The sequence below is a fragment of the Carcharhinus amblyrhynchos genome, chromosome 32 (genome assembly GCF_965287045.1).
Source record: "Carcharhinus amblyrhynchos chromosome 32, sCarAmb.v2.hapA, whole genome shotgun sequence".
Classification (NCBI taxonomy): domain Eukaryota; kingdom Metazoa; phylum Chordata; class Chondrichthyes; order Carcharhiniformes; family Carcharhinidae; genus Carcharhinus; species Carcharhinus amblyrhynchos.
Genome location: NC_137355.1, coordinates 19681218 through 19707289, shown reverse-complemented (window position 1 = coordinate 19707289; position 26072 = coordinate 19681218). Strand labels below are relative to the sequence as shown.

General features: G+C 43.0%; 1 protein-coding gene across 8 annotated transcripts in view; it reads left to right on the top strand.

Moving 5' to 3' along the window:
* ppip5k1a (diphosphoinositol pentakisphosphate kinase 1a) overlaps positions 1 to 26072 on the top strand; it is a 153165-nt gene that overhangs the window by 112844 nt on the left and 14249 nt on the right. For 4 of the 8 annotated variants that reach the window (XM_080216062.1, XM_080216064.1, XM_080216063.1 and 1 more), the window contains 3 exons: positions 1327 to 1452; positions 7431 to 7493; positions 11946 to 12125. The exons of 1 other annotated variant lie outside the window; for it this stretch is intronic. In XM_080216062.1, coding sequence (XP_080072188.1) covers positions 1327 to 1452; positions 7431 to 7493; positions 11946 to 12125 — 369 coding nt within the window. The remainder of the gene's footprint in view (positions 1 to 1326; positions 1453 to 7430; positions 7494 to 11945; positions 12126 to 26072) is intronic. 3 more of the 8 variants (XM_080216066.1, XM_080216067.1, XM_080216068.1) reach the window with 3 other exon arrangements.

Sequence of the window (26072 nt, the reverse complement as noted above, 5' to 3'; positions counted from 1 at the left end):
ATTTAAGTTGTATTGCACGCTCTTTGTTGTTGCATAACCATTGAAGCTCGCTGGATGGCCGTGTGGGTAAACTGTTAAAGGGCACTGTCCCCAAAGAACCACGCACCATCAGGGCAGTGTACCTAGGAAATCGAAGAATAAAGAAAGAAAATTACAACACAGGAGCAGATCCTTTGGCCCTCCAAGCCTGCACCGACCATGCTGCCTGACTGAACTAAAACCACCCCCCTACCCTTCCGGGGACCATATCCCTCTATTCCCATATTATTCATGTACTTGTGAAGATGCCCCTTAAAAATCACTACCATTTCCGCTTCCACTACCTCCCCCAGAAACGAGTTCCAGTTACCCACTACTCTGTTGTAAAAAAAAATTTGCCTCATACATTTCGTTTAAACCTTGCCCCTTGCACCATAAACCTGTGCCCCATAGTAATTGACTCTTCCACCCTGGGAAAATGCTTCTGAGTATCTGCTCTGTCCATGCCCCTCGTAATCTTGTAGACTTCTATCAGGTCCTACCTCAACCTCCGTCGTTCCAGTGAGAACAAATCACTTACCGACAAGGCGCTGCATTTGAAGAGGAAACCTATATAAGGAAGTTGATAGGGTAGCTAGAGAGAAACTATTTCCTCTAGCGAGGGAATCCAGAGCAAGAAGGCATCACCTTAAAATTAGAGCCAGCCAATATATGGGTGATGTTCCTCACACACGGTAGTGAAAATCTGGAATGTTCTCCACCAAAAGTTTCTGAGGGTAAGGGGCCAATTGGAAATGTCAAAACTGATATTGATAGATAATTGTTAGTCAAGGATAGCTGGATGTTATGAACCAAGGTGGATAGATGGAATTAAGGTATAGATCGACCTGGATCTAACTGATTTGTCAGACAGACTTGAGGGGCTAAATGGCTGCTTCCTGCTCCCAATCTAGCCTAGGTTTGGTTGGGTTGCTAAAACATCTCTACATGGCTGCTACAAGCATCCTGTGGTACAATGTGTATAGATTCAGTGCTTCTGCACGTGGGTTTTTGTTTGAATAACTTATTGAGCTGAAACAAGTGTGAAATGCTGGAGTGGTTTCAGGTCTGTCACTGGTGATGGGTGCACTTGGGGACTGCTATTTATTTAGACATTTTATTAAAAAAACTAACATGATCCCTAACTTCTGGGACTGAAATTGTGCAATGTTTCCTGATGTTGTTTCACAAAGTCTGTCCCATCCGCCCTGCATGTATGTGTATCACATCTCATAAAGGCATGCGGCATGGGGAAATGTTACTAAAGCTTTTTTTTTTGGACCTAACGCCTAAACATCTCGTGTGCAGGTTCCCAGTGTGCTGGTTTGTTCAGTACCACAGTACTTGGTGGCTCCTCTAGTGCCCCTAACCTCCAAGACTACGCCCGCTCGCACCGCAGAAAAAGTGGCTCCAGTTACTTTTCTCTGAAGGATGGTAGGTCGTTAAGAATTGTTTTCAATTTGCTGCTTCAACAATGCTGGAAGAGATCCGAATGCTGCATCTTAAGCTACTCGCATTTTATTAAAATTATTGCAGTAGAAGCTTCTTGTTCAAAGAGGGCAGGTTGTTCTTAAAAAAAAAACAAGGACTTTCCAATAATAGCTAGTAACTCCTCCCTGATTGTGTTCCTGATGTGTGTGATATTATCATGTGAATACACAGTTACTGAAGTGTGATATGGTACAAGCAGTATAGCCAATTTCTACAATTTTAAAATACATTAGTGGAGTTGCAGTAAACACCTCCATTAAGAAGTCTCACAACACCAGGTTAAAGTCCAACAGGTTTATTTGGAATCATGAGCTTTTGGAGTGTTACTCCTTCCTCAGGAGGAAGGAGTAGCACTCTGAAAGCTACTGATTCCATATAACCCTGAGGAAGGAACAGCGCTCCAAAACCTCATGGTTCCAAATAAACCTGAGGAAGGAGCTGCACTCTGAAAGCTCGTGACACCAAATAAACCTGAGAAAGGAGCAGCACTCTGAAAGCTAGTGACTCCAAATAAACCTGAAGATGGAGATGTGCTCTGAAAGCTCGTAACACCAAATAAACCTGAGGATAGAATGGCGCTCCAAAAGCTAGTGATTCCAAATAACCCTGAGGAAGAAGCAGCACTTCAAAAGCTCGTGATTCCAAATAAGCCTGTTGGACTTTAACCTGGTGTTGTGAGACTTGTTACTGTGCCCACCCCAGTCCAGCACCAAAATCTCCACATCATCACGTCCATTTAAACAGCAGAGCAACTTAATACAACTGTACAGTACAGTAACACCACACATTGTGACTCAGACAATATTTTTCCAAAGCCACTATTCAGTCTAGTAAATACATCTGCTAATCAATACCTTTAGAAATAACTTGCTGAGAGGGTCCAATAATGTCTTAAATTATGAAGCTTTTTTTAAATTTTTGATGCATTGACAGTTGGAAAAACGGTCCCTTGTTTTATGGTCAACACCGTATTATTTTTTAAATTGCCTGAGTTCAATCAACTGAAGGACATTTTGCAAAACAGAGGCAAATCACTAAAGCCTTCACGCAAACATAACAAAAGGAACTGTGGGCTGCCACTGGCTGCACCGTCAAATGTGCTGTAAAATGGAGTGAAGGCCCTTGGGCTCAACCACCAATGTTCAGCAGAGTTAGATGACCTCAGATCGCGTCCTGGGGGCTTTATAGTCAACCATCGTTCTCCTACCTTCTGACTCTGGTATGGCTGAAAGGCTCTGCCTTGATGTCCTTTCCAGTTGACCAGCTTACTCTGTCACCACCTAGGCTCGGTTACTCAGCTGAGCTGATCCCTGTACCGTACTCCAGTAAGCATTGGTGCCTTCAAGAGAGCAAGAAGGACATTGGAGAGGAGGGAGGAACTGAGGAAATGGAACCTCAAGGTTCCACTAAGTAGCAGCTCTCTGATTCACTCAAGATTAAATACTGAAATAGTGAATATGTCTTGCCAATCAATTGAGAAATCTGATTCACTTATCTGGATACAGAGTTCAATTGATAGAGCCTCCATAGAGGAAAGTTCTTCAGATACATACAAGGGCTAGCAGCAAGCATAAAATTCACCATAATAAACAGTGGCTGGTAGTCATGAAGGCTTTACACCTCTTGTATGGAAGGACATATCCTATATGATGCTGCATATTTCTGAAGATGTTTATAGTTTCGCCACTGGTACCTGTAAAGTGTGCTGTGGAGCCAACAGACCAGAGTTATACTGCCAGTTCCCAATTTCTGCCCAGGGCCCTACAAACTCTTAATGCATGTATGGTTGCATAGTGGAGTGTTGTGTTGCCTGCTTTTCCTACGCCAGTTTATTTTTATTTTTGGAAATGGACCAGAGCTAAGTTGAAATTTAATTACATTAAGTGGTCACTGAGATCTATAAACGATGAAGTGGCTTTAAAAGAATGTGTTCATTCCTGGGATGTGGGTGTCACTGGCAGCATTTATCGCCCATCCCCAATTGTCTCTGAATAAATTTATATGCCAGTCTTTGTTGTATTATACTACAGGCTTGCACTTGTTCCTGGGAAAGGTAAGCTGTTTTGCCAGCTTGACTCTTTGTCAAATGTTCTCATATTGCAATCAACAATCTGTTAGTAAGACACTGTTTCCATTAATCTCAGTGGGAGAGCACATTCTGGATGCGTCAGGAATATAGGAAAGGGGAATGCCATCCTGCAAAGCAATCATTGACTCCGGTTGCATTCTCTCACTCTCGCTTTCACTCACTCACATACACCTCCCCCCCCCCCCCCCGCCCCCCACCCATTCATACAGTGCCTCGTGTCTAATATTCGTTGTCACTTGGTTATAATCATCTGCAGATGTTGGTATTTTGGTTTTTGGAAAAGCCCTAATTTCTCGTTTTGGCCATGTACAGGATGATTGAGTGGAATAAATGAATGTAAACATTGGTAGAGTAGACCAAGTTGAGTTAAAGGAGTTTCGGTTATCAATGGAAATGGATCCTGTTGGCTCCCACTGCAAGATATACCTATAATATTTACACTGTACAGATGTTTTAAGTAACGTTTGCAGATAAGACTCTTTCGTCTATCATGAGTTATTCTTCACCTTCTTTTGTGCTAAAGTTGCGTACACTTTGCAGTAGTTGCTTAAGGGTCTGAAGAAATGTCTTCCTGCTACGTAGACAATGTTCAATTTTGATAGCATAATGGCAACGTCTTAATTATGCTGGAGATCTTGCTATTAGTTAAAAGACATGAAGAATGTTATCAGGTTTCTTTTGTAAATGTATGTTTTTAATTGGAGCTTCACACCTCCAGGAAATGCTGATACTAACTCTTCTCTCTAAAACCTTTTGTGCACTGAAGTTTTGGGCTTGACTATCTGTATCTTCCTTTCCCATCCTTGGAGACAATCTGACTGAGGAAAGCAACTGTGCGACAGGGAAAGGTGTGCCAAGCTGTGTTATAGATTGGATCCTACAACAGTGCACAAGGAATAATTATATTGCAAACCCATCTTTGCAAAGTGGTGGTTTGAGTTCCAGAAGGCTGATTGTAATGTTGCATCCTTCCATTAATTAAAAATGCACACAGATTTTAAAGCTTGGCTTTGCTAAATCATAGGATATAGGCCATCAGTAAGGGTAGCTGCTGAACTAATTTCAATTAATAGTTTAGAACAGGCAACAGAAAATTGTGTCTGAGATATTTTGTTTTATACTTTTGCAACTTTGGAGAAGAAAACAAGAGCCTAGTGGCACTACCTTCTGCCCCCCACCCCCCCCATAACTCTGTCCTCCTTCCCCCTTCCCCCTACTCTCCTCACTTGTACCCCTGCCCTCCTTCCCCTCCTCTCTCTACCCCTGCCCTCCTTCCCCCTCCCTCCCTCTCTACCCCTGCCCTCCTTCCCCCTCCCTCCCTCCCTCCCTCCCTCCCTCTCTACCCCTGCCGTCCTTCCCCCTCCCTCCCTCCCTCCCTCCCTCTCTACCCCTGCCGTCCTTCCCCCTCCCTCCCTCCCTACCCCGCCTCCCCTCCCCTCCCCTCCCCTCCCCTCCCCTCCCCTCCCCTCCCCTCCCCTCCCCTCCCCTCCCCTCCCCTCCCCTCCCCTCCCCTCCCTCTACCCCTGCCCTCCTCCCTCCCTCCCTCCTCCCTCTCTATCCCTTCCCTCCTTCCCCCTCCTCCCTCTCTACCCCTACTTTTTTTTAAGCCTGTCTCTTTGTGACTCTGCAGCTTTTTGCTATCTCTTCATAAAGCTCTGAGATTTTTATTATATTCCTTCTTGGGATTCTTTTCCCTTTTCATTATTTTAAATATTTTTTCAAGCACTCTTTAAGTGATCCTACCCAGCAGGTGATGAGTGAGTTTATGGAGCTTACTTGCACTGACAGGTGGATCTATTGTACCCAGAAAACAGGGAAATAATCCAAGTTGGCTTAAGCTCTAATGCTGTACAAAGTTTTCTTCAAAGGAATTCATCATCAGAAGCAATAATAATACTAATGTGGATTGATTGACTGGCTCGACAACACTTAATCCCTGACAGAATTTTTCATTCTCAGGACAAGGATTGAAGTTGAATTTAAAAGTGTATGATGAAAGATCCATGTATCAGTAATGGCTGTAATCCCGTCTCCAGTGAATTCTGGCTGGAATAGAGAATTTCGGCCTGATTGCTGTACAATCAGCTGATTAATGCAGTGAACAGCAGAGCTGCACTAAGACCCTGGTCCGTACTGAGTTAGCTGGAACCGGATCAAATCTAGGGCAACAATAGGGACACCAAGGTTCAACTCTGTGAGCATTAGTTAGGGAAGGGACACGCCTGACCATCGTTTAGTGATCCATTCTGGAATCTGTATGTTGCGTCTGTGTACACGTGTGTGTGTGTAGTTGCGTGTTTGTGTCTTACTGGGTACCCACGAAGAGATTATTGGACAAAAAGAGGGCCAACTCAACTGTGATGTCCCCTTTGGTTGGATGGTCTGCTTAAAAAAAAATGGTCACTTGGACAAAGGGGAATCATGAGATGGCATCTCAGCAAGAGTTGGCAGAAAAGGGTAATCAGTAACAATCAAACAATAAAAATTCTGTGTACTGGCCTTAGTTAGGGAATTTTCATCTTCAATTTTTGTGTTAGCTAGTGATCTGGTCACCAAAAAGCTGTTGGTCCATGCCCTGGTCCGAACGTCTTCTACATTATTTTCTACAGTGCATAATCCTACTCATTTTGTCCATGGTTCTACTCTTGGCAACTTGGTAATGATCATTCCAGTCACGGGAGAGATGTGCAGTTATCAGTTGTGCCCTCTTTCTCATTTTTATTTCAGTCTCCAGTGGTGTTAACACTAAATGATTAGCTCTTTCAGAAGATGCCTCAAGGAAGCTTAAATCACCATGAAGATTGGATTTACATTGGGAGCTTTCCTGTGACAGCATGGGAAAAGTCAATGGTGCCTTCTTCTGCTGACTCAGTGCCAGGTATAGGCAGCTCATGCTGCCTTCCAGTAACACGCCTGATATTCTGGTAATGAATCAGTGTAATGTTACTGTTGCAGTGACACTGCTGACATATCGATGACAATACAGGATTGGTGAGACAGGAGAGTTCCTGTACTCGCTGTCCCATTGAGTGTCAGATCTCTGCACGTGCAGTTTAGATGCATGCAATGAGACTACTCCTGCCATTTTGTAGCGAGACATTTATTTATTTAACGGAAAGCAAATGGGATAGCCCATAACAGTAAAATGATGGGCTAGGAGGGCCAAGTTAATTTTACCTTTTTTTCCCCCTGAAAGGCAGACTTTATGCTGGCACCTTTGTACTGTTTGTGGAGTTAAACCATTGCCTAGAGTTATTTCAGTTTTGCCAACAACAAGCTACAGCGTTGTGCGGGTCTACTAAATACACCATGAGAATGAAGATAAAGGAGGTCTGACTATGCCTAATACAGTTGACTCGCCTATACCACACCAGAAAAGAAAACCTAACTCTTCAAATATGGCATGTGGGAATTGTGCTGCTTAAGGTACCCATTTTACTCTTTGAGACTTGAGTTTGTTCATGTTTGAACTCCCCCCAATCTTGGTACTCAACTTTTACATCCCTTGCCTAAAAGAAGAGGACTATGCTAGTTCATGGTAGGAACATCTGGTTGTATGGATATAGAGAAAGATGCATTGTCAACCCTAATGCATGCTAAGCCTTTGCCCTGGCAATTAAGTTCAGGGTCAGTGCAATCCATGTAGGGTGTCTCAGCCTTCTCCCCTAGTAGCACAACCAAAAGGAGAGAACATTGAAACAGGAGACCCCGATGAGAAAGGATTGGGGTTGCATTTTTCTTCTAAGGAGTCATCACCCGCTCATGTAATGTGGGAAGTTCTGTGTTAAAACTGCAGTGTTAGTTTTAACTTCAGTCCTTTTTGTTTCCTCAGAAATGTTATCTATGCCAGCCGTTAAAAGATTTTCTGTCTCGTTTGCAAAGCATCCGACTAATGGTATGTTTGCTTCTTTTCAATTATCCTTTACAATCTTAACTTTTTGATTTTTTTTTTGCATGGTTCTTAATGCACTTGTGCTTTTTGAAAAATCTTTTAAATGTCCACCTCAAACTTTCTTTTCTTAATTTTTGTTTTTCCCCTTTTTATTTTTTCATTACTTCAGCATTACCACACCAAAATCTTTAACATGATTCCACTTTAATATGGAAAAAAATTCCACACATTCTTAACCTTTTTTTTACGTTGATGACTTTTCCTTTTGATAAAACTTCCATCAGTTTAGAATAGCAATCGTACCTGTCAATCACTCCATTTCACCAGCTGTGACTGGTCACCATTTCCACCTCCTAATTTCACTTCACTGTCCAGTTAACCATCAGAGAACTTGACTATCTTTTGCAGGTTTCGAAATGCATGGCCAGCTTCCCTATCCAATGGCCCTTGGTGGTAAAGTTCACCAGTAAGGGTCACCACCTGCTCGAAGAGGCCATTCTGCTGACTTACAATTGGTATTAATGGCATTGTCCTGGGAAGGTGGGGGGTGAGGGTGGTCCAGATACAAAATGTACATCTGTGACAGGGGCAGACTCTCAATATGGTCACTTGGGTGGAGAAATGTAGGGGTGCTAGAACCTAAGGCACTGCATTCCAATACAAGGGTGCCTTTAGGAGAGGAGAGACTGAAAAAAGAAAAATAATTGAACTTGAAGCACAACTTTTGCAACAGGCAGAAGATGAAATCAAACCAACAATTTCCCAAGAATAGAAATTAAATCTTGGTAAGCCATTCAAGTGTAGTGCTAGCCATTTTCTCTTGCATATATCTAAGATGTTGCAGGCCAATAGTTGTCTCACTATCGAGTTGTTTGAGAGAACTTGGTCAGATGTTTATTATAGAATGGTTTATCGGTTCTCGGAGACGGGTGTTCAGCTTAATATGTAACACCGGCCTGTCAGTGAGACCCATGTCACTTCTCTCTTCTCATTCGATGTCTTTCACAGTCTGCATGTGCCTTCTTTTCATTTCCATACGTAAGCATGAAACACTAAAGGAAAGTGAAACTTGGAAGTGTGTATTGCATACTTCTCAATTGTTCAAACAAATAGTCTCACTCACACTTGTTGGTGTTGGTATCTGGAACTTCGTTCTATTCATGAGTCCCAGTGTCCCAGATGACTGCATAAGTCAAGCATGAATTTTATTCCATAAGTTATTACATCCTCTCTCACCCAAATTTCTCCCCTTCTGAACGCAGTACTAGGGTAGAAAATTGCACAGATTGTAACTAATCATATTATCATTTAACTCCTTTACTATATTTGTTTTCATTTATTTGAGACATGTTGGAAGTTTGACAGACGTAAGTGAGTGCCTTGATTATTCTTGCACTATACAGATAAAGCATCTCCTTCACAGATTACATAGTGGAGGGTGGCATGGTGGCACAGAGGTTAGCACTGCTGCCTCACAGCACCAGGTACCCAGGTTTGATTCCTGGCTTGAGTCACTGTCTGTGCGGAGTCTGCACGTTCTCCCCATGTCTGTGTGGGTTTCCTCCATGTGCTCCGGTTTCCCCTCACACTCCAAAGAGGTGCGTGTTAGGTGAATTGGCTATGCTAAATTGCCTCTTAGTGTCAGGGAGACTTGCTAGGCTAAATGCATGGGATTATGGGGATGGGGCCTGGGTGGGAATGTGGTCAATGCAGACTCGATGGGCTGAATGGCCTGTTTCTGCACTGTAGGGATTCTATGAAGCTAAGATTTATTGACAAGAAAGAAACATCAAATATGGAAAGTGCAATTGCTTCAATATCCTGCATCTCTTGGATAGTGAGAGGACAATATACATTCCACATATTATCCTTTTTTTTGAGGATTACCATTGGAATAGTGGGTAATTAATACATCATAAACTTCTACATGAAGATGCTTTCACCAGGTCTTAGACATGTTGTCCCAATCCTCAGGACTTGGGTCCCTGTCCCATTTGTCTAGAGTCAAGGGAATATTACTTCATCAAATTCATGATAGTCTATTTTCTTTGGATTTTAATGAGTTGGAAAAAGGTTAGCAGATCAAGTAGGGTCTTCCTCACAGATTCTAAATGAGTTTCAATTTCAATTCCTTTAAGTTGGCATGGTTCCAGATGACCAGAGGCTGGTGGTGATTTAACCTGCGGATCACTGCACCTCAAGTGAGGGGCAAGGTTGAGAAGGTGGGGATTTGATGAATAAGCTCACCCAGTGTGGGAGTTGAACCCTTGCTGTTGGTGTTGCTCAGGATCACGAACCAGCTGCCCACCAACTGAGCTAAACCGACAATTCATTATTGAGATCACCACCAACAGTTTTTGTCTTGTCTACTAACAGTTGGCTTCCTTCCTCTGGAAAGATCACCTCCTGTGGACATTAACTGGTGTAGATTGCCCGAATTCTCACCATTACAGGGCTTGTGCATGCAATTAACCCAAAAGAACGGATGAACTGTTCCCTTGGAGGAAACGCAAGAGTGATTGCTGTATTCACTGGAAGTGTTTTCCATTTGGTAGATGGGCAAAATATTTTTAAGCTACAGAATTGAGCAGCACTTCAGGCCCCAAATGAGTGCCACGTCAGTACATCTAGTGCCCAGGGGCCACTGCAGAGTCCTCCAGATCTCTGTTGAATACCAGTCTGACTTAATGCCTGCATGGCTAAGACTGGGTAATATCCTAAACGCCTTAATTTTCAGCACAGAAATTGTACTTTTCATCAATAGATTGTACTCTTCAACAATGTAGTTGTGACATCCACCAGTGAAATGTTACTGGTGTCAGCCGTGGCTTAGTGGATAGTACCCTCGTTTCTGAATTAGAACACAGAAATCCAGGCTGACACTAGGGGTGGCAAGGTGTCACAATGGTTAGCATTGCTACCTCACGGTGCTAACCACAGGGACCTGGGTTTGATTCTGGCCTCGGGTGACTATGTGGAGTTTGCACATTCTCCTGTGTCTGCATGGGTTTCCTCCGGATGTTCTGCTTTCCTCCCACAGTCCAAAGATGTGCAGGTTAGGTTGATTGGCCATGACAAATTAACCCTATTGTCAGAGGGATTAGCAGAGTAAATATGTGCGGTTACAGGGATAGGACCTGGGTGGGATTGTGGCCGGTGCAGACTCGATGGACCAAATGGTGTCCTTCTACACTATGAATCATTAGATTGAGGCCCTGCTTATTTTCAGATGGATGTAATAGCCCCTGCAGCACAATTTCAATGTGTTAGCCAATATTTCCCCCTCAATCAGCATCACCAAGAGCAGACGGACACTTCACTGCAGTTCCAGGGGAGCTCTGCAGTGCCGTGGGTGCCGTCTATCTGATGATATGTTAAACCGAAGGCTCCAATTGTCTGTCCAGATAAAAGTGAAAGATCTTGAGGCACTGATAAAAGAAAGAAAGGTTCTGGAATCCAGAAGATATTCCTTCATCAGCCAGCATTGTTGATGTTTGGATCTTGATAGGAATAGAATATAAAGGTAAGGAAGCATCGTTGCAACTATACAAGGCATTGGTGAGGCTGCACCTGGAGTATTGTGCAGAGTTTTGTTCCCCATATTTGGGGAAGGATATAGCGGCATTGGAGGCAGTTCAGAAGAGGTTCACTAGATTGATTGCAGAGATGAGGGGTTTGTCCTATGAAGAGAGATTGAATCCTTCAGGCCGATACTCTCTGGAATTTAGAAGAATGAGGGGAGATTAAACTGAGATATTCAAATTGATAAACGCTTTGGATAAAGTAGACGTGGAGCGGATGCCTCCTCTTGTGGGGCATTCTAGGATGAGAGATCATAGCCTTAGGATAAGGGGCAGCAAATTTAAAACAGAGTTGAGGAGAAACTGCTTCTCCCAAAGGGTTGTGAATCTGTGGAATTCGCTGCCCCAAAGTGCGGTGGATGCTGGCACAGTGAGTAAATTTAAGGATGAGTTAGACAGATTTTAGTTGGTAATGGGTTGAAGGGTCATGAGGAGAAGGCAGGAAATTGGGGATGAGGAGCATTTCAGCCATTATCGAATGGCGGAGCAGACTCGATGGGCTGAATGGCCCAATTCTGCTCTTGTATGTTGTGAACTTGATGACAATGGGATTGCTGTGGTTGCCTCTATAAATCTGTGAACCAAACACCATTCTCTTCGAGGCACATTCCGATGTTTTGATGATATGATTAGGCAGTAAATAAATGCAAGTATCTATATTTTCTGATTTTTATTTTGAGAAATGTTAATATGTTTTCCTTTTGGCCAGGTTTGCGATCAGCAGCTCATGGTCGTACTCTCATCTGGTTCATTCTTTGCTCTTTCCGATTGGTACAAACGCTTAAAACAATGATGGTAACTGTGTCCTTTTTTTTTGGTTGGTGTTTTTATTTTGTTCTTTCTTTTACCTCCCACCGCTGATGCTGTTCCGTAGACTTGCTGGACAATCACCACGTGGCGCAGCTGCTGAGACGTTTTTCAGCCGATAACAGTTTCGCGCAGAACCTGGCCCTTGATGGTGCCCTGGCCAGGCATCTTCACCAGTGTTCGTATCACGTCCGTCTCTTCAAGAACTGGCTGGTCTCTGGGCAGGATGATATCAGCTGCCTCTACGGTATCGCCTGCACCTTTCTGCTGCATGGTTGGCTTTGGTTGAATCGTATTTCAGGCCATTGCAGCTATGACGCAGCTTGCAGACTTGGACCCAAGTGAGCTTTGCTGAGACAAAATCGGAGGGGGTTGGGATGGGGGGGTGGGGGGAGCGTGGGGTGTGGCTGAGGTTGGGGGAGGAAAGGGGGCAGAGTTTGGGGGAAGTAATTTTTTTCCCCCTCCCCTCCCCGCAGCTCTTTTAGCAGCCTGCAATACTGAAACTGCTTGCCAGGTTTTGGATTGTGGATGGAATAAATCCTCGCGACTAACACAATGGTAGGGCAGGTTAAAAGTCAGACTGCACCTCGACTGAGAAATTCCTTCTGTTTTGCCACCGTGCAGTTCCACATAGCTGAACGCAAGACCCTAAGGATGCCGATTCTCAACAGAAAATGATGGAAACACCAAAAAAAAAGGCAAGCAAACGCTCCAATGGCAGACCCTTCCTCGGAGCTAATCACAATCCTAACAGAAGGGCCTGTACCGAGGATGTTAACTTGCCTATTTCGTGTCATTCCAGCATCTTCTGCATTTTTGTTTCTGGTTGTCTGCAGTTTTCTCACCAGAGCTCATTATTAGTGTAACAAAAAAAATGTTTTTTTTAATTTACATTGTGTTAAATTGCCAGTCTGATTTTTAACGGACAGAAACGATGTGTTGTTGCCTGTTGGGTATAGTTGTTAACCGCAAATGTGTTCAGCACACCCCCCCCCCTCCGACACTGCACTGTGTGTAGGCCACTTGGGGTGTCTGTTGACACAGCCTTGCAGTTCACTTTGGCAGCATCTGAGCGAAGGAAGCTGATGTGCTTTATGTTTTATTTGGATTGTATGCCTGGCTTTTTTCTTTCCCCCCTCCCCAGCTATTATATTTGAAGTTAAATGCTAACCGTTGGCACGGATTTGTTAGCAAGCAATATGGAAATGTTCCCTCGCCCTCTCTTCTCTCCACTCGTTACCTGTCAACCATCAAATTCAAATGTGTTTGTTTTTTAAAAATGGAGAGAAAAACTGATGATAAATGACCAAAGTGAAAGAAAGTTGCACAGCCCTGCAAAATGTAAGTTGAGATCAATGGTACTTAGCAATCAGAAAGAAACTAAATCCATTTCAGGCATGAGTTGGTCAGTGGAAAGTTTGCCGAGTTTAATTCAAAGCAAATCACTTTTTATTTCTGCATTGGCTTGGATCCAGCCTGGTAACCATGGCATTACAACTGTATAGATGGGAGCATAAGAACCCAACATCTGTGTAAAATTAAATCTCTGAATGCAGGTCACATATTAAGGGCCTAAGGATTTTTGTAAGCTATCCCAATGGATCTGGGTGATGTCACCATATCCTTGCAAACCAAGAAGCTCCATGTTCAATCACTTGCATTTTCCCTTCTCACTCAGTTAGCCAATTTCAGTCAATGCTGCTACTCTCTCTCTCTCTCTCTCGCTCTACAATGGGAGAGTGGAGGGGAGAGACGCAGATGGGAAGGAGTTAGAAATGTAGAGGTTTACAGCATCGAAAAGGCCCTTTGGCCCAACTTGTCCATGCCACCCTTTTTTATGTAGATGCTCAGGGAAGGCTGCATGTGTACCATGACCAAAGAGCCCACCAACACATTCTGCCTGTGCCCCCATATAGGAAATGGTCACTTGGTGACCTGTAGCTCAATGGGAATAAGATAAAAAGAAGGGGAGGAAGAAAACTATGAATAATATCCCATTCTAAAACAATCAACCTCAGTCTATGGTCTGTGTTAATCCCTGGATCTCTTCCGCTTCTTTGGCAAAGGGAAATCTAGAAAAATCTGGGGAACAATTTAGTTGCATATAATACTCTCTGTGCCAAAAATGGCATCAAGTGTTCATGAATATTCAGTTATTGTATGATCCACTTCCTCATTAGATAACTGAAAATATTCATCAATCAATATCCAGCCAAAAAAGGCTAGTTTTTTTTTACACACAGGGTGGTGGGTGCTTGAAACTCGCTGCCAGGGGAGGTAATGGAAGCAGATACGATAGTGACTTTTAAGGGGCATCTGGAAAAATACATGAAAAGGATGGGAATAGAGGGATATGGTCTGCAGAAGGGTAGGGGGTTTTAGTTCAGATGGGCAGCATGGTCGGTGCAGGCTTGGAGGGGCTGAAGGGCCTGTTCCTGTGCTGTAATTCTCTTTGTTCTTTATTCTGGTTCACTGAACTTGCAAACTTTTAAATCTTAATACATAAATCTAGTAGTGCACAGCTAAATCTTCCTAATTCCAAATATAAAGTTGTGTTTTCATTAATTCATTGAAATTGGCACTCACCCCCTTGAGGAAAGAAGGCCACCTTAGCAAATCACAAATTCTGGGAGGACTATGCAATAGCCAGAAAGTTTGTCTGTGCTGTCCAAGTAGAGAAAAAACATCAATTTCAAAACTTTCTCACTCCCACCTCTGAACAAAATGGTTGTTGGATACTGTGTCTCTCTCCGCTCTTTTCTGTCTCTCTCCGCTCTTTTCTGTCTCTCTCCGCTCTCAGGATAGCTGAAGTAATAACATGTCTGGGAGAAGACAAGTGTGCCTTCTCTTTTCATCACGTAGTGGTGTGTAGTCTAACAGCAGTTACGTTTCAGTTTACCTTTCCTCCGGCAAAATTACCAGTTGCCCTCGGCAGCTTTCTGGAGAGGAGGTTTGAGTATTTTCCCCCCACCGCCATCATATTGCTTTCAATATCTTACCCACAATGGATATCATATCGTTTAGAGGCCTAAATTATTTAGTTAGATGTTATCACTGTTATTTCTTTGAAGCTTCTCTTACCTCAATCAAGAAAATATGCCTGCTCTGGATGTTTTCTTTGAATAAGAATGGATTGTGAAAAATGCTGGGCCTCTCAGTTAGGGACTGTGGCCCTGAAGATTTCTCCCTCTCCCCTTTCTCTCTTCTTTCTCTCTTTCTTTCTCTCTTTCTCTCTTTCTTTCTCTCTTTCTCTCTTTCTTTCTCTCTTTCTCTCTTTCTTTCTCTCTTTCTCTCTTTCTTTCTCTCTTTCTCTCTTTCTTTCTCTCTTTCTCTCTTTCTTTCTCTCTTTCTCTCTTTCTCTCTTTCTTTCTCTCTTTCTCTCTTTCTTTCTTTCTCTCTCTCTCTCCCCCTCCCCTCCTTCTTCATCCATTCTCTTCCTCGCTGTTCAACCCAATTTTGTTTCAATGCAAATTAAAATATTTATCTCATTGACTATTTCTAAAGTATTTCATTTATCTCACCTGGCTTTCTGAAGCTTTCAGGCAGACAGACAATTTTTCTTCCAAAAATTAGAGCCACGTCCAGCTCCAGGAGTGAGTTTGAGGAGCGTGAGTCTGCTCCATTGACTGTAAGACAATGTGAACTCAGCATGTGTAGTGCTTATCCATTAAAGGAAGCCCCGCTCTACAGAACAAAGCTTGACATCACGTTAGCCGGCTTACTCAAAAGCTTACAGAATCGCTGGTTGTGGGACTAAGGTGTACTGTTAGGGTCAGTTAGACACAAACAGATAAAAATCATGCAAACTTTGTTGAGTTACTGTTTGTGAATCTTACCAAGTATAATCAATGAATTTATTTCCTTCGCGTATCTCATTTCCATCTCTCTTTTTCCATTCATTCCACTCCATTCCCGGGGTGGCATGGTGACACTGCTGCCTCACAGCTCCAGGGACCTGGATTTGATCCCAGGCTTGGGTCACTTTGTGTGGAGCCTGCACATTCTCCCTGTGTCTGTGTGGGTTTCCTCCCACAGTCCAAAGATGTGCGAGATAGGTGCATTGGCCATGCTAAATTGCCCCTTAGTGTCCTGGGGTGCTCAGATTAGAGGGTAACTACGAAGAATTGCAGGGGTAGGGTGGGATTGTTGTCAGTGCAGACTCGATGGGCCAAATGGCCTCCTGCACTGTAGGAATTCTGAGATAGTGAGGATGAATAAGCACTCAATGCCATTCATACCTAGATGATCGAATGGGCAAGTGAGTTGATGGTTTGCAAGTATTGTTGCTACAGCAGAATAGCTAGTTAAATCAGTGCTTGCTGCACAATGCAGCAAGGCCAGAGCTAAACACTTACCAATGGGGGTGCCCAGTGGGAGAGGATTTATATTCATATCAGAGAACTCGGAGTGGTTGCATGATTGCATCCACTCCTCTTTGTTCTTTCATGCAACATGGGCATCATTGGCAAAGTCAGCATTTGTTACCCACCCCTAATTGCACATGAAGTGAACATTTCAGAGGGTCGTCACATGTAAGCTGGACTGGATAAGGATGGCAGATCAGTGAACCCCATGGGTTTTGACAACAATCAATGATAGTTGTCATGGTCACCACTACTGAAACTAACTTTATATTCTAGATTTATTAATTCATAGTCATGTAGACGTGAAATGTTTTAAATTGAGATTTTTATGAATAAAGTATATTTTTGGGGGAAAAAAATTCTAGATTTATTAATCGCATTCATATTGGGGCGGCACAGCGGTTAGCACTGCTGCCTCACAATGCCAGGGATCCGGGTTCGATTCCCGACTTGGGTCACTGTCTGCGTGGAGTCTGTACATTCTCCCGGTGTCTGCATGTATTTTCTCTGGGTGTCCCGGTTTCCACCCACAGTCCAAAGATGTGTGTGTTAGGTTGATTTGGCCATGCAATATTGCCCCTTAGTGTCCCGGGATATGTCGGTTAGAGGGATCAGGGGGGTGAATGTCTGGAGTTATAGGGATAGGGCCTAGGGTGGCTTTGTATTCAGTGCAGACTCATTGCACTGAATGGTCTCCTTCTGCACTGTAGGGTTTGTATGATTCCACTAACTGCTGTGGTGGGATTTGAACCCATGCCCCCAGACCTGGACCTCAAGATTGCTGGTCCAGGGACATTGCCCCCATTCTTACCATCTCCTCCAAAATCCATTCCCAGGTGCTATCCATACCTGCCCCATTCTCTCCTCCTTCCCCCACCCCTTTCCTCCTTCACGTCAGCCACAATTGCAACATTCGGAGGAAATCATCCTTTTAAAAACGAAGTTACTGTGAGGTGGTGAGTTATGTGCTCTGAGGGGGTAATTTGTAAATACTAAAGAGCTTTACATTTCCTAATCTACCAGGAACAACACGGAGATAATTGGTGTTTTTGGCATTCTTTTTATGTCGTCACTGGAAACAAATTGAGACTTCAAAAAAAGAGAATTGTAGCAACCATTACTCAGGGAGACTTCTTGATTAGAAACACAGAATAGGCCACAGACCTGAACTGGCACCTCCCTGGGCCAGTTATGGTTCACGATCATATTATTACTCTTCTCGATTAATTTTGTAAAGAGACATTTAAAATAGTTCTAGAGCCTTCAGCAATTGTAAGGCTAGGGTAGATAGATTTTGAACAGTAAAGGAATTAAAGGGTTATGGTGAGTGGGTGCGTAAGTGGAGCTGAGTCCATGAAATGCTCAGCCATGATCTTATTGAATGGCGGAGCAGGCTCGAGGGGCCAAATGGCCTACTCCTGCTCCTAGTTCTTATGTTCTTGATCCATGTAGAACAATTCCACAGTGTAACTCACGAGAACTCACTCCTGGGCCAAATAAGCGCTGTTGCATGTGAATGAGTCCTGGTAATTGTGTGTCATGGATATGTGGTTTATGATGTACGTGAATAATTACTTTCTGTTGTACATGCTGTTGCTGTCGCTCACCCGGACGTCTCCTTAACAGCAACCTAGCATTGCATGACACAAATGCTGCTATGGCAGACGCATTTGCATCTGATGTGAGCTGAGCCCAGTTTATCAGATTGTGGAGTGTAAAAGCTTTAAGTGGTTTGCGGCGTCATTGACATGATCATTCTTTGGTTGACTTTCATATTGGCATAATTTACTTGATACCTGTATTTATGATCTTGGTCTGAGCACATTTTTGTATCAATGTGCAACGGAATCGCAGTATGAGCATTCATCCCCTGCCTGTCCTGTGGTTGGAGTTGGTAGCAATTTGTGACTGAATGTGTGAATAGTACAAATCTTGTAACGTGCAGTAATTGTGTGTGTGTGTGTGTGTGTGAGATAATTGAATTATTGCACTGTAACACTTTATTCTGATGTTTTCAAGTACGGTAGATACCTTTTTGTTTGATTCTTTGAATTTAAAATGATGGCAAGAATTGTTTCAATATCGTGAGCAATTTTCCTTTCCCCCACCCCGCCTCCCCTCTACAAAACTGTTCATTTATTAGGACAGTTGTATTGTGCTTTATTCAACATCCCTGACCCCTGAAAGATCACTGTGTTCTGTTTCACCCGCTACTGGAAACTGACTATTCTGAATCTTGGGGGAGAACAGGGTTTGGATTGATTTGCTGACGTAGCTGAATAGCCGGCTCACTGTTTGGACGGACGTACAAAGAATGGTCACTGATGTGTGATACCAGAGGTTGCTACTGATGGAATGCTACTGATGGCGTGCTAGGCAGACTCCCAAGTCCCGAGGGAGGAGGGGAAAAAAAAAACAATTACGAAGAAACCCAGCTTAAAGAATCTTAGTTACCGAGAAAGGCTGAAAGGGCTGAGATGCTGTACTTCACAGCAGCTTATACTTGGGGGTGATTTGATTGAGCTTTACAACATGATGAAGGATTAGATTGTGTACATGTGGAGCATTTGCTGCAGCTGAATAAGTTCGGGATGGATCAGGGGGTCACAATCTCCAGTTATGTAAAGGCAGAGTTAGGTTAGAGGTGAGGAGGTGGTTCTTTTCCCTAGGGAATGGTGAGTGGATCTGAGGAACAGGTGATAGTGCGTGCGGCGAATACTGATTCGCCAACTTCCTTCAAGCGAGAACTGGAGCCGTTTCTGACTGGGAAAGAAATCACCCTGAACAAGAGGTAGGTACTGTACATCAGGGTCAGAGTGATCATCTAGACTAGCTTCAATCACCTAAAACGATTGGAAAGCAATTTTCTACAGTTTTGTTCCACTACTAATTAACTGGAGTTTTTAAATCTTTTTCATCTTGCCCTGGAGATGAGATTTGATGGTTTCTGGGTTGGGTGATATTCAGTATTGTGATGTGCGATATTGCAATCTTATGGGATGCAAAGACCTGTAGGTCTTTTCCTGCCACTTATTTTTGCCAGGAGAGGATTTAACCTTTTTTTTGAAGGAAAAAACTGCTTCTCTTGTACCATTTGGAGGCATTGGACCTGATTTTAACTCTTTGTGAATAGAGTTTTGCACGAATTAAAATCTCTCACAGTATTGTATCTCGAGGGTATTTACATACATTTCAAATGTATTGATTAGTGAAAGCTTTTTTTGCTGCCCGGATATTACATGTGTCTCATGTAGATATGCAGCAGGGTTGTTAAATGATATAGAGCCCAGGTTGTGAGCCTCTGCCTGATCACCGATCAACTTTCTCTACCAGCTATCTGTGATTGCATTGTAGAAGATGTTTCAGGATCTTGTTTTGGCTGTTATCCTTTGCCTTCTGCCACAGGTAAGTCATCGCCAAGAGTGCCTGGATCCATGAGAGACTTGTGTCCCTCTGCGGTGATATTCTTTTCTTCCATTGTATCTGCTCCCATATGTAGGGTTTTTTTCCCTTCTTAGTGTCAGTCACATTTTTATTTATCCAACGAGTAAGGGGCACTTCTTCCATTAGCAAAGATATGAGCCTGTGATTTATTGTGTTTAGGTGTATTTGAGTTCTGACCCTAAAGTCTGGAGAATCCATTCTATTAAAAGGCATAATTTTGAATAGAAGGCTGTGTCAGCATCATCAGATAGATTAAAAGGATCATTTGTGGGACATGGGCACCGCTGGCTGGCCAGCATTTATTGCCCATCCCTAGTTGCTCTTGAACCTAGTGGCTTAGGAGGAACTTCTTCACACAAAGGGTTGTGAATCTGTAGAATTCCCTATCCAGTGAAGTAGTTGAGGCTACCTGTTTTTAAGGCAAGGATAGATAGAATTTTGAACAGTAAAGGGATTAAGGGTTATGGTGAGCGGGTGGGTAATTGGAGCTGAGTCCACAAAAAGATCAGCCATGATTTTATTGAATGGTGGAGCAGGCTTGAGGGGCCAAATGGCCTACTCCTGTTCCTAGTTCTTATGTTCTTATTCGGCCATTTCAGAGGGCAGTTGTTGCTGTGGATCCGGAGTCACGTGTAGGCCAGACCAGGTAAAGATGGCAGATTCCCTCCCCTAAAGAACATTAGTGAACCAGTTGGGTTTTCCGACAATCAACAATGGTTTCATGGTCATTAGTAGATTCTTAATTCCAGATTTTTTTTATTGAATTCAAATTCCACCATCTGCCTTGGTGGGATTCGAACTCGAGTCCCCAGAACATTAGCTGGATTAATAGTCTAGTGTTAAAAGCACTAGGCCATCACTTCCCCATTATTGTAAAAGTACCTTGGCCAAAACTCTTCTCACAATCAGCAGGACAAAAAAAACAGATTAATTGGTCGTTCATCTTGTTGTTTGTGGAACTTTGGTTTGCATTACCCCACATAAGATATGTCCTTCAGAAATACTTCACAATTAACTCCAATTAATTTCACTGTGATATACAGCCCTGCTGAAACTCTGCAAGGAAGTCCAAGAATCCTATCTAATAAATTTGTAAACCGAACCAAAACTGACCATTTCAAGTTACCCCTTCAACCAACACCATTAGCTATCTGTATCATCTGAGTGTATTGCAACTGAAAGTGCCTCGGTCCAAATTTCCACTTCTGCTCTCTCGCATTCCCACAATTTTAATTGCTCCACAATATTGGCTTTACTTACACTGGTGGCATGGTAGCACAGTGGTTAGCACTGCTGCTTCATAATGCCAGGGACCTGGGTTCGATTCCCAACTTAGGTCTCTGTTTATGTGGAGTTTGCACTTTCTCCCCATTGTCTGCGTGGGTTTCCTCCGGGTGCTCCGGTTTTCTCCCACAGTCTGAAAGACGTGCTGGTTAGGTACATTGATCCGAACAGGTGCCAGAGTGTAGTGACTAGGGGAATTTCACAGTAATTTCATTGCAGTGTTAATATAAGTCTTACTTGTGACTAATAACAATAAATAAATAAACCTTCAGTTGCCCAGGCGCTAAGCTTTGCAATTCCCTCTGTATATGTCTCCGCCTCCCTACCTCTTTTTCCTTCCTCCTTTACAACCCTCTTTTAAACTTACTTCTTTGACTCAGCTTTTGGCCCTTTGCCCTTTTATCTCCTTCTGTGATTTAATGTCAGATATTTGATTACATTCCTGTGAAGTGCCTTGTTTGCTGCTATTGTTGGATGGATGACCATGGCCCTGCACCATTATAAGTGTCATTGAAACCCTCGTAACAACAATTTAGCTTCCATTACACCTCCAATCTTCCTCTTGGGCTCGAATTAATTAGACTGAAAAATAGTCTAGAGTTGTAAATTTGGCTAGCAAAGTCAAAAAGTAAAAATCTCTCTAATATTCCCTATTTTAGGGTTGAGACTGTCTTGGTGATTGTGCTATTAATGGGAGCATGGTGTGGAATAAATATCGTTCAGTTGTCCTTTTTATTTTTCCTAACAAAGCCTGACCCTCATCCCTGATACCTGAAGGTAAAGATTAATTCAGTAAGCAAAGCACATTCTGCTGAGAGGTGCATAGTCTGCCTTTCTGAACTTGCCCTATAGACCTTAGTGTAAGAGAGAGTGATTATTCCATTGATTTCTGGACCAAAGAGAGAATCGTGTTTCGTGTTTCTATTTTTATTGTTTAACCTACAATAGAAGGTTCTAAACTGGGGAAAAATACGTAGTCAAAAAAAAGGGGGTGATACTCTGTGACCAAGCAATCATATTTAAAACCAAGAATCTCTGTCAAGATAGCTGAACTTGGCCATGGTGCTTGAGCTCAGGAGGAGGAAGAATATCTTCAATGCTGCATACCTCTTGTGAGTCTAGACATGGTAGGTGAGTACATAGTTGAATTGCAGGGGGAACCCGGCTAAACAGAAATCCTGCCCACTTCAATGACCGCACGTGTACTCTTTCCAACAGAGGTGATTAGATAGTGGTCAAGACCAGGGGCCATTCTTGTATTTTTTGTTTCATTATAAAATGTGCTGAGATCAAATGTGACATCCCTACCCCATGAATGTAAGCCAAGAGCATCCAAAGAATATATCTGGGATCTTCCTAGTGTATACTGAGGAAAACAATCTTAATAAAATGTATAGATATCGTTCCCAAAAGAAAAAAATACTGGAAAATTTCTGCAGGTTTGGCAGCCTCTAAGGAGGGAAAAGAGCTGACGTTTCGAATCCAGCCGATCAGATATTGTTCTTCCCTCTACCATTTTGCAAATAAGTGAGCAGGCATTTGCTTTGCCACTGACTTTGCCACTTTTTAATCAATTTTTAAGCAGAGCGAGTTTCCCTTTCCTGCTTGTGGTTAAATGTTTTGTCTCTAAGTTATCAAAACAGTGATCTTTGTTAGGAATTGATCATGGAAGCCTTGCCTATCCTCTGTGGCCCATTGCATCCCTAACGAACTGTGCTGTTCTGTAATATCTACTAAATGGATTGCTGCATTTGCGTGGAAGCCTGCAATATATTATCATAATGCACTTCCCACCATCTGTTGTTTTCCATATAAACATTCCCAGTTATTCCAGAGTTCCTGCAACATTTTCCCTGGTGTAAGTTAAATGAAAGCTTGCTCAGAACCTAGAAGCTAACTGAGCCACGACAGATCAGCCATGATCTTATTGAATGGCGGGGCAGGCTCGAAGGGCTAGATGGCCTACTCCTGCTCCTATTTCTTATGTTCTTATGACCTCTATTCACAAACCAGCCAGACACTCTGAAATCAATTTCAGACATGTTATTAAAAGAACTATCTCATCTTGTTTTATGGTAGCTGTGCATGGATTGGGAATACGTCAAAACGTTTTTCTGCTCCTGCCTTTATAGTTTCATTCGACATGTGGAACACCCAGAATCTGCAATGCATAATTCTTCTTCACTTCCAAATTGAAGTCCTGATTTGACCAGACCATTATGCCAACTCATTCTTTACCAAGAATTCCAAATTGTGGAATTCTACACTTACACCAGGCTTTCCTTTTCTCCTCCAGCCCATAATTTTTCAGCCTAAGCTTATCACCCCATCACTGCTTCCTGATTTATCTGGCTTCTCTCCTACTTTGTTCGCTTGTGAGCACTCACCACAGATGTTTAACTTTTGCATTAGTTTGCCCTTAACTATAAGTGTCTAGTGCCCATATAAGTTCTGATATGTTCCCTATTCATTTTCTTAGAAGTAGTGGCTCCCTGAGCCTGCTCTGCCCTTCAATAAGTTCATGGCTGAACTGCCCCTACTCCACCTTCCCATATCCCTTCATTTCCCTGAGAACGTCTTGGCCTTGAACAATGAACCAGTTTTTTTGTAGATAGCATTCTGAGCATGAAGGTCATGAACTTGATTCCCATCCCTAAGGCCTGAGCACAAAACTCAGGCTGACTGACACTCAGTGCAGGACAGAGGGAGGAGTGTTGTGCTGTCATAGATGCCTTTTACAGTATGCTTCCTCAGGGGGGCATAACAGTCCCACCGCACTATTCAAAGAAGAGTAAGCAAATATTCCCCAGTGTCATAGTCCATGTGTATTCCCTCAACCTTAAGTTACTGGAATAGATTACCACATTGCTGCTTTGGGCCTTTGCTTTGTTCCAATTGGCTGCATCATAAGAGCATAAGACATAGGAGCAGAATTAGGCCACTCGGCCCATCAAGTCTGCTCGGCCATTTGATCATGGCTGATATTTTTCTCATCCCTATTCTTCTGCCTTTTCCCCATAACCCCTGATCCTCTTATTAATCAAGAACCTATCAATCTCTGTCTTAAAGAAACTCAGTGACCTGGACTTCACAGTCTTTTGCGGCAAAGAGTTCCACAGATTCAACACTATAATTGCATCAAGTACTTCACTGGTTGGAACACCCCATGGTTGCAAATGATGTGACTATGTAATAAATGCAAGTCTTTTGAATCTTTCTTTGAAGAGTTGAGATTTGAATGAGATGCGATATCACCAGTTGTAGTCTTGGTCCCCACCAGCTAATAATAACTTGCTTGGGCTTAGCTTGTGAAGCCTCTGCTCTGCATAAAATGCCAAGCAGTTTCCAAATGTTTTAATTACACACGGTTCTGAAGGATTTTCATCTTCACTAATCCTGTAATGAGGCATTCCAGTTTCCAGCTGTTCAGTTGAATAACATATCATTCTCTTCTGGTTTGTTGGTTACAAATCACTAATCAGTCAATGTTCTAAATCTTTCTTTTCTCCCAAAGGTTTACATGACCAATTTTCTTCTTGACCCCAGAAAAGATAATTTTCTCTCACTTATTCCCTTTTCCAAAGAATTTGTCAATTGATCGTAGATTTTTTTATTGTTGAAAATTTTTTGTTTTCCTTCTAGTATGCCCTGCACGAATATTATACTTCTTACAATTGCAGCAAGTGCTCGCTAGTGACAGCGAGTTTATTAGATTCAGAATTTGGTGATGTTTTTATTAATTCACTGGTTGTAGCCGGGCGATTTGCCCATTTGATTGTCCATTTTTGTTTTTATTCATTTGTGGGACGTGGACATCGCTGGTTGGGCCAGCATTTATTGCCCATCCCTAGTTGCCCTTGAACTGAGTGGCTTGCTCGGCCATTTCATAGCGCGATTGAGAGTCAGCCACATTGCTGTGGCTCTGGACTGGGTAAGGACAGCAGGTTTCCTTCCCTAGAGGACATTAGTGAACCAGATGGGGTTTTCCTGACAATTGACAATGGTTTCAAGGTCATCAGTAGATTCTTAATTCCAGATACTTTTTATTGAATTCAAATTCCACCATCTGCCGTGGTGGGATTCGAACCCAGGTCCCCAGAACATTAGCTGAGTTTCTGGATTAATAGTCTAGCAATATAATAGCAATAAGCCGTCAACAAGGTGGCAGTGAGCAATCAACCGGAGTATGATGGAGAGACTTGCTAGACCATTTCAGAGGTCAATTACAACTGTGTTGATGTGGGTCTGGTGTCATGTAGGCCTGACTGGGTAAGGATGGTAGATTTCCTCCTGGAATGGATATCAAATGAAACAGATCAGTTTTTATGATGATCAGGTCACCATTATGGAGAGTAGCTTTATATAGTTACATTCGAAGGGTCAGATTCACTAAATTACATTTAAATTCCAGCTGCTATGATGAAATTTAAACTTGTGTGTCCAGATCATGAATCCAGGACTCTGGTTTATGCATCCATCTGGTAGGAATGGAGGGTCTTAATGACATTACTGTTACTAGAGAGGTGGTGCTCGACAGACTGGAGGGGCTGATTGTGGACAAGTCCCCAGGACCGGATGGAATGCATCCGAGGGTTCTGAAAGAAATGGCGGAGGTGATAGTGGATGCCTTGGTGGTTATTTTCCAGACGTCGCTGGATTCCGGGGAAGTGCCGGAAGATTGGAAAACGGCTAATGTTACGCCGTTGTTTAAGAAGGGTGCCAGGAAAAAGGCGGGGAATTATAGGCCGGTTAGTTTAACGTCTGTGGTAGGTAAAATGTTAGAATCCATCATTAAGCAGGAAATTGCGAGGCATCTTGAAGGGAATTGCTTGATAGGGCGGACGCAACACGGTTTCATTAAAGGGAAGTCGTGTCTGACAAATTTACTGGAGTTCTATGAGGATGTGTCTAGGGCAGTGGATAGAGGAGAGCCGGTGGATGTGGTCTTTCTGGATTTTCAGAAGGCGTTTGACAAGGTACCTCACAAGAGGTTATTGCAGAAGGTCAGGGGACATGGAGTTGGGGGTAGGGTGTTAGCGTGGATAGAGGATTGGTTGTCAAATAGGAGGCAGAGAGTGGGGGTCAATGGGTGCTATTCGGAT